Source organism: Rhizophagus irregularis, chromosome 28 (assembly GCF_026210795.1).
Source record: "Rhizophagus irregularis chromosome 28, complete sequence".
In the NCBI taxonomy this organism is placed as follows: Eukaryota; Fungi; Glomeromycota; class Glomeromycetes; order Glomerales; family Glomeraceae; genus Rhizophagus; species Rhizophagus irregularis.
In genome coordinates, this window is record NC_089456.1 from 3,382,632 (window position 1) to 3,395,413 (window position 12,782).

Genomic DNA, 12,782 nt, shown 5'->3' on the forward strand with positions numbered 1-12,782 from the left:
TACATTTATCCTCCTCTTGAAAAATTTATGTCCCATAAATTAAGAATTGAATTCGGGTCTCAAACATATTATATTATTATATATGGTTCAAATATTTCCCTATCAAAATATTCCTTTAATAATTCTCCATTTACTGGTCTTCTTAAAATTCTTCCATTTAATTCTTTACTAATTTTGTACAATCCATTTATTATTACTTCATGTATATAATATGGTCCCTTCCATTTTTCTTCTAGTTTTCCTGTATGTGTTTTGTATTTTATCACGTCAAAGTATAATACTTTATCTCCTATTTGAAAGTTTTGTTTTCGTTTTCCAATTTTATCATGATATTTCTTTTGTTGTTCTTGTGCTTTTTCAATATTCTTCTTTGCTTTATTTCTTCTTATTGGTAATTCTTCAATTAGACTGTTAATTCTTTGTGTTATTGTAACTTTTTCATCTTCTAAATTTAATAATATCTTTATTTCTTTTTCATATATTAAATATCCTGGTTTTAACTTTGTTGAATCATTCTTCTTTGTTCTACACGTGAATAAAACCTCTCTTCCTCCATTTAAAATGTTGTAAAGGTTAAGGTGTTGTAAAGATTAAAGTGTTACATCCATTCTAAAACATCCTGACAATTTGTAATTATATATTATATATATTAACTTTCCATTTCCTATCATTAATTTAATCTTTATATTCTCATATTCATTTAGCCTTCTTCTTTTAATGTTTCATAAAAATATCCTATATCTTCTCTCAATTTATTTGTTTAATTTTCTACCATTATTTTCTCATCTTTTAGGCTTGTCATTCATCTTAAATTTAGCGACTAATTTTTATCGATCATTTTCATTAACATTTCTAAAAATAGATCTCTAATTTTAGTAGATCACTATATTTAGATTCCATTAACCTAATTTGTTATTTTAGCCCCTCAATCTATCATGTTTCACTATTTAAAATATTTTTCCTTTGTTTCAAAAATAATTCTTCTTACTCCAGAAATTTTCCACATGTCATCATACGTTTTATATTATTATTTCTAATTAATTTTTATTATTATCCAATTATATTTTCTTAATATTGCGCAATTTTTCTTCATAATTTTTCTATCGTAATACTCATATCTGATCTCTTAATTTTATCATTTATCTCGATAAATTCTTTGTCCTCAAAATAATTTATTTTTACGCGTTTTACGTGTTTTACGCATATTATCTTCCATTTAAATATCCATAAAATTCTACTTATTCACACTCCTTTTTCTTCCCACATTATTTTCATTTTTATTATTATTATTATTTTATTTTATTTTATTTTATTTTATTTTATTATTATTTTTTTTTTTAACTCCATTTTTCCTATACTATTTTATCTCAACTTCCTACGCTGTGATTTTAATTTTTCTTAGGTAAGCAGCGCTAAAGACGGCTGGTTCTATGATGGACTTGGAGAGTCCAAACCTCTGCACATTATACGTGTATACTTTTATAGTCCCTAAAGTATAATAAGATATGTTTGGCTCAGTGCCTGAGAACGTTCCGCTACAGTTTTAATGATACTGCTTATAAGATTGTCAGAAGTCCGAAGGTTTCAAGGAATATCTCGGTTATGCCAAAATGGAATGCAAAACAGATGTCTCCTTCTGACTTGAACGTACTCTATTTATTTTAGGTTTCTCGTCTCATATTTCTCTGTCCAACAAAATCACTCTTTCAATTAATCAGCTAATTTGTCGATCCATCTAATCTGTTGCTCATCTCATCCATTTGATCACGCCATTATTTTACTAATTGTAGATCAATTTAATTTTGTAAGTATTCCTCATGGTTGTTTTCTAATTCTTTCCTATTACCTTGCAGCTCTTATTAATATTTTCTCATAAAATTCTTTACTTTTCTTTTTCCTCTTTTTTTTTTTTTATTTTACGCTTCATTATTCTTTCAACAATTTCATAATGACTCTCGTAACTTTCTGTTTCACTATATTTCTTGACTTATTGGTAAATAATTTATTATTTCAAAAGAAAATGATTATTATTCTATTTAATATTCTGTAATCTAACTTTACACTTTTCAATAATTTTTATAGTCTCTTCATTATAATTCTCACGGTATATACTTTTTGGCTTGTTACTCCTCTCTTCTATTCCTATATAGTAAGTATTATTAAACTTCTTTTTAAATACTCTTCTTTCTTTTGTAATAATCCAACTCAACCAAAAATCATTTTTTTTTTTTTATTCCATAGGTATATTTTCTTTATTTTTCACTCTTTTGTCATGTAACTTTTCTTTTAATTAAACTGGATATACTCTTAGATTCTACAGGTAAGCAGCGATAAAGTTTTAGATCAGTTTCAATGATACTGCTTACAGTCAATATTCGTATCGAGTAGTTAGTTATAGGTGATTAGATGCCTCGCAAGAGGTTAAGGGCGTAAAATTTTCAATCATTAACAAACTATAACTAATCCTTGCCAACCCTTTAAAACTCTCTTCTTTCTCGCATTTCCCTTTCCCTTTATTATTATTTTCTTCATCGTTGTGCGCTCCTCATTCTGTACGATGTCCCCATTACTTTATTAGGTATACGATACACTATTTCAAAGACTTTTACAAACTCGACCTCCTTCAACACATGATAACGACATTAAGAATTATTGCATTTCCTCAAATCTTTATATTCATTTTATTTCAGAATAGTCTTCTTTATGTATATATTTTATATTCTTTCTCATTTACAATATCGTTATTCTATATCATAATAAATTTTCATATTGCTTCTTCTAAATTTAAATTATTCCGCATCATTCCAAAATTTTCCAGATTTCTTAATTTTCCCGTTGTAATAATTTCAAAGATGATCATCATACTTTACTTTTCTATTAACATCTCTTCTTTCTAGTTTTCTTTATCTTCTTGTATTCTTCACAACTTTATTATATATTACTTATATTTCTGTATCATATATATTAATTAATAAAGTATTAATTCTATCATTAATTTGTTAAATATGAAATTTACACATGATTCTGTTCAACATAAATCTATAACTCAAAAATAAAATTCCTTTTCAGTGACCAATTATTTTCTCAATAATTTCCAACTTGATTTTTAACTTTTTGTCCATATATTTATACATCATTAATGCTTTACAAATGCTACCATCGTTAATATTTTTGCTTTAACTAATTTAACTCTTATTTCATCAAGAAATATTTTATACTATTTCCTTTTTCTGATTCATTTAGTATTCTTCTTACTGTTTCTTTTATTTCATTTTCATCATCCTTAACTTCTTTTATTAACAAATATTTTTCAATTATCCTATATTTTAATCTTAACTCCTTAATTTCATTCTTATTCTAATCTGCAATACACATTCCTTTATTTTTAAACCATAGTAACGCATTTCCTAATAGATATGTCTTCACAATCTTAAATCATCTTTAATTTTTATCTTTGACAAATATTTTTCTACTTGATTCGTCTATTCTTTTAGATCTTCTCCTGTTACACCATAAAATATTGGTATTCTATTTTAATCTTTTGTATTACTTCTTAAAATATATATATACTTTACATTCTTTTTACGGTACAAGTTTTGCTCTTTTTATAATTTTAATTAAACATTTTATTTTCCTTTATTTATTAATTCTTTTATTTATTATACATCTTTTCATATTTCTTATAATTTCACTTCATTTGAAACTCTCAAATTTCATCTCTATATTTTAACTTCTTATTCTTCCATTTCTTGTACACTGGTGAAATATTCTGTTATCTCCACTATTTCTTTCTTAGTACAGTTATCTACTGATGTAATATCACAACTACTTTCAAATACTCTTTTCTTCTCTATCTTGTCAACTAATAAACAAACTTTTTCTGCTTTTTCCATCATTCGTTTTAATCCCTTCTTTGTTCTCTTTACACCTGTTTCTATCATTTCCTTATATATCTTTTCTCGTTCCTCTTTATCTGTTTTCCTTTTTCTACTTTTCCTTTTCCGTTTATTAATTTCTCATTCTAATCTCTCTTCAAACCTTTTTCCTAAATAATAATGTATTTCTAATAACATCAGATTATTCCTTCTTATTTTATAATATAATTGTAATAATGATAATCCTTCATTTTCCTTTTCTAACATTTCTTCATCAATATCTTCTCTTTTATGTTTTAGTCTATTCATTAAGATTTGATAATTTTCTGATTTAACTATTTCTTCATTTTCTTCATTATTATCAGTCTCATTCTTTTGTATTTCATCATTTATCTCATTATTTTCATTATTTTCATTTATTACTATATTGTCATTATCATTATTTTCGTCATTCTCATCTTTTTCTGTATTAAATTCTGAATCATCATTAACACTTCTATTCTCTGAACTATCATCACTTTCTTTCATTATTACTTCATCAAGTTCAATTTTCTCTTCATTAAATAATTTCTCGGTAATTATTTCACATGTAATAACCCAATTCTTTAATCTCATATTATTTTCATCATAGAATTCTATTTCAATACCATCATTTAGTTTTTCTTCAACTTTTCTTAATTCTTCTTTCGGTATTTTAACCTTTAATTTCATAATTTATTATTTCTTATTTATTTATTATTTCATTAATCAGTCGCCCCTGCCCAAAGGGCAGCTATATATATATTTTTAATTTGATATTTTCATATTTTCCTATCAATCATTCATTCCTATTGTTTTATTAATCATTCTCAATACTTCACTAAATTCTTTACTCTTTAAAATATCATATAATTTAAATTCTAATATTTTCAAAGTTCTAGCTTTGATTCTATAATTTCTCTATACATTCTATAATATAATCTATAATCGCGATTTTATTTATAAAATTTCCATATCTTGCGCAAATAAACTGTGATCAAAGCTAGGGATTATTTATAACTGGGGCCGCCCAGTGTCAGACTAATATGATCACCAACAAAGGCTTATTTATACTGGGGTTCTCACAGTTCTATATACCAAATTAAACTTTTTAATAACTTTTAATCTTTTTCTTATATTAACTTCCAAAATATTTATTTCAAATCTATTTCATATTATTTTATTTCTCGCATTTCGTTTTATAATTCATTAATATTTTCTTATTATAATTGGATAACCACGGATTTTTAAGCGATCAACGTACTAAAATTTCTGTTGACATAACGCCCCTGGTGACACAACTATTTCTTCTATTATTTTCTTATTCATTTATATTTTTATTAATCAGTCACCCCTGCCCAAGGGACAGCTATATATTTCTTTTACTGCGCCTTATCACGTGACTTATACTTTCTTTTATTTCTTTTATTTACTGCGCTTCATCATGTGATTTACATTACTCACGTGATTTGTACAACATTTTATATTGTTTACGCAACATGCTTACGCAATTTCTTTTATTGCATCATTTTATTTAATATAATTCATTATTATCTTTTATAATCTTTCATATCATTCTTTTATTGTAATAAAATTATTTTCGTATAATAACATTTCAATATTTCTCATATATACAATATCATTTAATTTTCTTCTTCATTTAGTAACCTATACTGGGCTTGCCTTTACTTTCTTCATAGAAGTATAGTAGTTTACGGGTTTGTCACTAATAACTTTTCTCTTCTTATAATACTTTTGAATTTTTCAATCATTTATTAACTTCTTATTATTCACAAAATTCATTCTCCTTATAAATTTTTATTTTCATTCAATTTTTAAATCTTTTCATTATTATCTTGAATATTTCATTTATCCTTTCGATATATACTTTTTTAATATATCGTATATTTCATTTCTCATATATTCCGTAATATTCCTTTTTCATAATATTACTTTTACTATATCCTTTTTTATATATAGTAACATTTTTCTTATATTTCAGATAAGTCTTCCTTATCTTATCATTTCTTTGATGATTTCTCATATCATCCTTCCTTTCTCATATTTCTTTGATGATTTCTCATATCATCCTTTCTTTCTCATATTTCTTTGATGATTTCTCATATCATCTTTTTCTTATTAATTTTACAAATTTTTTTTTTCATTTTCTCATATTATTTTCTTCTATTTCTCATTTAGATTTTGTATGAAGACAACAATCTTTTACTTTCTCGCGAGCATGCACCAAAAATGTGACACGCCGCCCATAGGATATTAAAATAAAATAAAATACCGTATGTTACCACTGACGTATTGAGTTCGAATATTATCTATGCTTGGTTTAAAATAAGAATTAGTTACAAAAATTACAAAAAACATTATTTTCTTACCAAATATTATTTTAAAATCTCGAACTTAATAATATAATATTAATTAATTCTCAAGCGTACAATGAGCATATTCATATTAAATAACTTTTTAATAATTAATATTTTAATATTATTTTATTTGAGCCAAAAATTGACTGCCGAATTTCCTATCGAAATCCACTTGTATTTATACATTTTTAGAAAAAATATTTCTAATATTTCTAATATTTCTAATAAAATTTGAAGATCTATTATCATATGACTATCTCGTTACACTAAACTAAACTATAAATATAATTTTATTGGCTAATTATTTATCTATCGGTTAATTATTTATCCTTATTCTATTTTGTTGTATTTTTCAGTTATTATAGCGCGATCATGTTTATTGATAATAATGTTGAAGTAATACAATATATTTACAAAAGTAAAATAAAATAAAGTATTCTAAATAAATTTAAACATTATCAATACACTGCCCCTCCAAAAGGAAAAGACTGACCTGTCACCTTGAGGTCAAAGGTGACATGTCATGAAAAACCTAAAAATTTGACCAATGACCTCCCTTCTCAAAAACTAAGCTATTCCATAGCTCCCAACGTGAACTTACTATTTTATCTAATTTGTTAGCCACTAATTTAGACTTGTTGGCCGATTTTTTCATCTTAGTATTGATCCCTTTCTGATGTTCTAAATCAGCTAATTTAACATTTCTATACTCCCATATAAAAATTTTAAAGTCAAAAATTAATTTATTAACCAAACCATCTAATAACTTTGTCTTATCTTTATCTAATATTTTATAACTCTTAAATAAGTTAATCAGATCTATATGTATAAAACCTTTTGCTAGCATAGACAAATTATATGCCTTATTAAAGTCCCAAATCCTACAACGCAAGATTTCTTTAAAAATGTTATCAGAATTTACATTTTCCACTTAACTATTAGTTAATATCAGTTCATGTAAGTGTTGCTGAAATTTACCGGTTTACTTGTCCTAAATGTTCACATTTCCATAAATGTGTATATGTTTCTTTGTCTTTTAAACACATAGGATATTTCCATTTGGAACTATAAACATGTGGCTTCCTTTTAACTAAATTATCCAGCGTTGGTAATTCTTCTGTCCAAATTTTGACTTTAAATGAATTTAATTCATGTTCTGAAAAATTTGTTAATTTAGTATTACCTTTAAGCACTCTAAACGTACTTGACCAGTCTATCTCTGTAAGCATCTCAGAATTATTCCAACAATCATTTCTGTGTAAGTTGAAAAATTCTTCTATCCATTGAGTTTCCCTTATGTGTTTAATCATAATTGTAACTTCTTTCTCAATAGGGTTATGATTCCAACAAACATTTCCTTTATACATTAAAAGTCTTGGATCGATAAAGACAGGATCGTTATTTAAAGCCTCTTTAGCTAGTTTATCTACTACATTATTGTATTCACTATTATCATGTGCTTTAACTTTGACTAGCAATACTGTCAAATTGAAAAATTTGATTATTTTGAAACTTAGTATCCACCATGCGTTGTATTGACGCTTTCCTCTAGATATCTGTTGTAAAGACTCTTTTTTTAATTGATTGAATATATTAATTATGGCTTGTGCATCAACATATATTGTAATGTTCGCGTCTTTGAGACAAACTAGTAACACTAATATGATTGCTATAAGTTCTGCTTTAAATGCTAACGGATTGTCAGTAATATTAACATTAAATTCAAACTTTTTTGGACCACTGATCAAAAAAGCACTTCCCATCTCAACTGATGTCAGTGAATATTTTTTAAATGACTCATCTGTATATGCTTCTATATCCTTGACAAATTCTAAACTATCTTTGATCTTTAACAGGACCCCGGATATCTCCAAAACAGGTCATAAGTCACACTTTCGGGTAAACATAGCATGAGCTTGAATTTTATTAATTAATGCCGAAGTAACTTTAGAGAAACACAGAGTGATCTAAAAAGTACCGCAACAAGTGCAGAACTAATAGAAAAACAAAGAACAAATAATCTTCTGAAATTACAAATAAGAAAAGCTAAGATTAAAAATCCCACCCTCTCTATATAAATAACTACGGCTACTCCCCCCAAATATATCTCAAAATGAGTAAAGTCGACTATGCTATACGTAACCCATCCAGCGCCGTACCCACTCCTAGAATCGGTAAAGAACCTTTGAGCTACCATTAGCACTATCAAAAACGCCTAAAATTCAATTTCCCCTATTTGACTACATACTATGGATAACAAACCTATTTCACAAAGACCTCTGGGAACTTTTTAGTGTCGTGCAGTCCAGCCAATGGGGAACTTTTTAGTGTCGTGCAATCCCCGAAGGGACACCCACCTCATTTCGAACGATCCCAAATGGAGGACACCCACCTCATTGCGAACAATCTATCGACCTAAGATCTACCTAGATAAGTCAATCCAATGATAGTCCATCATGTGACCACCTTGATCAGCATACTACAAAAACTGCGATACCCAACCTGTCACCCCCCTTATCACTCCAATGATGATCGATTTTGAAAATTGTAACACCAAGCCACCATGACGATCAAATTTTCCAGTATCCCCCACCCCCCAAAGAAAATAAGGTTATACCGAAAAAAGCGACCAAGAAAAACAAAAAGCAAAAAATAAAGACATAAACCTCAGGAAAACTCGAAGTGCAATGAGAAAAACCTGAGTAAAATTCACCAAACATACACCTCAACTCCGTCTCCTTATTTTAGAAGACTAACTCCCCAGTTAACAACATCAACTAGCAAGAAATACGTTGGTCAAGAGCTCTTTCCAAGAAATACCGGTCCGGCCTGCGAACCACTTGGCCAGTTAGACTTTAAAGGCGTAGGAACCAAGATGCACTACTTTTCAACCTTTCAGAAAGCCCAGGGGAACATTCGTATGGAACTGCCATCTTACAGTATTATTGGTAACTCCAAGACTCATGATAACGGTCCTAACTCAATATAAGCCGTAAGGAGTTCGGGCGAAACTAAAGACCTCAGTAATAACTTCATATAACATCGAAAAGTCCTTTTACTATTACTCAAGGCAAAAAATCCTCATATTTTTCATCCATAACTTCATGGGAAAAAATGGGCAGAGCCCAACGGGGGAGAAAGTACGATCATCATCAAGTCACACTTTCGGCAGATTGGCCCATTTTCAGGTTTCCCAAAAATCGTTTTTTGTAAATATCTCGGCATCCAGTGGTCCAATTTTGATGAACTTTTTTTTAAATTGTAGAGCTAAATGAGGGCTACAAAATAAAAAAAAGTTCATTAAAATTGAATTACTGGATGCTGAGATATATACAAAAAACGATTTTTTGAGTTTCAGCAAAAAGGGGTGTTTTTGGCCAAAAGTCCATTATGACCTTTATATTAGATATCTGGGGTCCTTCTTTAACAGTTTATTTCTAACACTTGGCGAATGAATAAATGTCAATAAATTAGAAGGGGTCCGATCTGTAACACTATCTACTAACTTCGTGATACTATTATTTTCGGCTTGTGCTAAACATTCAAATACCGACATATCCAATATGTATCTATCATCTATGCTTTTCGCATTGATTTTGACTGATCTGTCAGTATCGTTTATGGTTAACAGGCATCTCTGTTTGACACTTTTCCTTTTACTCTTTGTATGAATTTCTTTTAAATCACAACCTGAACATTTTTTAATAATAGGCAATTGTACAGAAGGAGATATATTATCAACTCCAATATCATGTATCCAATGTTCAACAATTGTACCTTCAACCTCTGTTTCTATAACTCTTCCTAAATACACGACAGCATTTTTCTCATGATAAAATGCTAACCAGTTACGTTTTTTAACTTCTGGAACCAAGTCTTTACTGATGCACTTGTAATTTCTTTCCATGTGAAATTCACTTTTAAGTCTTCTAGATGAATCCTTTTCCAATAAACACTTCTGTTCTATAGATTTAAACCAACTAGGTTTACGTCCCTTAGTATTAATCCCTAATGTTATTCTTAAATCTCTATAATTTAATAATCGATCACCTCCTGAGGAGATCAGTTGACTAATAAAATATATGCTGTGTTTCATTAACTGTTGGTTCATTCGATTTTTGAATAGTTCATTATGTGTAAAGAAATCAGTTATACACAATGAACCCCCTCTAATAATATTCTCATCTTGTCCACTACTTCTAAAAGTTAAATTGTGATCATACATTATTGCTAATGTTGCTGCTAAAATGTTATATTTGACCTTAAGATCACATGACTTAATGTTCCATTCTGTCGTTGGCGATTTAGTTAAAATCATTTCAGATTGTAACTGTTTATTACGTATCCTTGTAATAATACCTAATACACCTTGTGTATTGAACTGATTGTATAACCTTGTTACTTGTCTTTGTAATTGTATCGTACCAATGTCCTTAACTCCATAACCTAATGATGAGTGTATTACACTATTTGGTATAGTAGCAACCAGTGATGTTTTCTGTTTAAACATAGAGCGACATAATTTATTCAATTGTTCTATCTGATTATGATTCCAAATTGTTAACTGTGATTTATATTCAATCCTAGGTATGATGACATGATTGTATATATATTTCATTTGTAGATCGGTAACTCGTTTCTTACGTATAATCCTATTATAATTTCTAATTATATCTTTACATTGATTTAAAACGAATTTCGTGTTTAGGTCTAAATTAACCCAAACTCCTAGAATTCTGACTGATTCTCCCGCCTTAATCGGTTTGATTTTCCTAATCTCTGATCCAAAATTGATATCAATTTCTCCGTCTATAGTTTGTATTTCTTCATTTGTTGTCATTGCAAACTTCTCATAGTTTATCTGAATATTATTCATCTTATTGAATTCATTTGCTATGTCCAGGATTTTCTCTAGCATATATTTACTTCCTGTCAACCACGTTACGTCGTCCATGTACGTTTGAGATGAAACAATAGCAGATAATGACTTTTTATGAGGTACTTGTATATTAGTTTTCCAGGAGTGTTCTATCTTGTATCCCAAACGTAAACTATCAATTTCTGTCAATAGTGGATCGTAATATATTGTCCACAAAAGAGGTGAAATGACCTCCCCTTGATCTATCCCGATTTGCGATGTGAACTGTGGAGTAACACCATTATATCCAATTATAGCTTTTTTACTGTTCACGAATAAGTTTGTAATCAATTGTATCAGTATTTTAGGGATTTTAATTCTGTCTATCGCCAGTTTTAACATCTCTACATCTACCCGGTCATATGCCTTAGAAAGGTCTTGGAATATCAACCAAATGTGTTTTTTGTTGACTTTAGCGTCTTCTATACAGGTATTGATAATTCGTAATGATGTTTCTGTAGATCTGCCAGGCAATGCTGCGTGATTACCACCTTTAGTATATTTTTTTCCGCAATTACAGCTGATAACCTTTTCATAATGATCTTAACTAACGTTTTCCTCAACGTCTCTAAGAGTATTATAGGTCTTGTTTTAGTCAACATGTGTTCCCATTCTATATAGTCTTGGGTATAGGATACAACAAGGCTTCTCTCCATTCCCCTGGTATATCTCCTATTTGTAAACACATATTTGCTAATTTCAGCGTTAAAGCCTTCATATTGGTACCCAAATGTTTTAACTCTTCATTCGAAACCTTTGATGGACCAGCAGCTTTATCTTTAGTCAACTCCTGTATCGTATCCATCCACTCTTCTTCCGTGATCTCCTTAACGGTAGCATTATACCAATCTGTGTTAATATCATTTTTTGGTGCATACTGCCTCTGCCATCTATCGCTCATTGCAATTCCATCATTCATCTTTTTCCCAGCGGCATTTTGATAATGTTCTATCATTGCTTCTGTAATTTCTTTTTCTGTCGAACATAACTGTTTTTGGCCGTCCTTTTTTATAAGAACTTTATCTAGTACTATTTTTTTTCTTTTCCTATTTAATATTGAATCCAGCATATGTTTTTTATTATCTTGTAATTCCCTGCATCATTTATCAACATAGTATTTGATCTGTTCCTCTTTGTATAAGTCATCTTCTTCCGCATATTTGATTTGTGTAATTTTAAACAGATCGATGATCAGATCTTTAAACTCTTTAATATTCATTTTTAGCAGTGGTTTCTTTTGGATCTGTAGTCTTTGCAGCAATTCCATAATTGTATCATAATATTGTTTGATAAAGTTATATGTGACATCCGGTTTGGTCAAATCTTTGAGTTTTTTATTTGTTAACTTCATCAAAATTAAAGAAAGTTGTCGAAGTTTCTTCTTATAAAAAAAACAGCTTCTGGTAAATTATCTTTATTCGGATGCGGTTTCTTCGTTGGTAAATGTTTTTCGCTTTATTTATTATCTGCTTTATAGAATTCCATATTCTATTTAGTGTAGTCGTTGTAGGACATTCTTCAATTTTTAACATTTTTAATTCTTCCTCTAGGATTAATTCCGACTGCTCTGTGAATGTCTTCCATTGATCATCT

General features: G+C 28.7%; 2 protein-coding genes across 2 annotated transcripts; both read right to left on the reverse strand.

The window, feature by feature from the left end:
- Nucleotides 1-3,734: 3,734 nt before the first annotated feature.
- OCT59_019362 (uncharacterized protein) lies at nucleotides 3,735-3,941 on the reverse strand (the record flags this gene model as incomplete). The annotated part of the gene is made up of 1 exon (XM_025311623.2): nucleotides 3,735-3,941. The coding sequence occupies one exon, from the start codon at nucleotides 3,939-3,941 to the stop codon at nucleotides 3,735-3,737; it is 207 nt and encodes a 68-aa protein (XP_025169846.2).
- Nucleotides 3,942-4,016: 75 nt separating this feature from the next.
- On the reverse strand, nucleotides 4,017-4,586 carry OCT59_019363 (uncharacterized protein; the record flags this gene model as incomplete). Its single annotated transcript, XM_025311624.1, has 1 exon — nucleotides 4,017-4,586. The coding sequence occupies one exon, from the start codon at nucleotides 4,584-4,586 to the stop codon at nucleotides 4,017-4,019; it is 570 nt and encodes a 189-aa protein (XP_025169847.1).
- Between the last annotated feature and the right edge of the window lie 8,196 nt (nucleotides 4,587-12,782).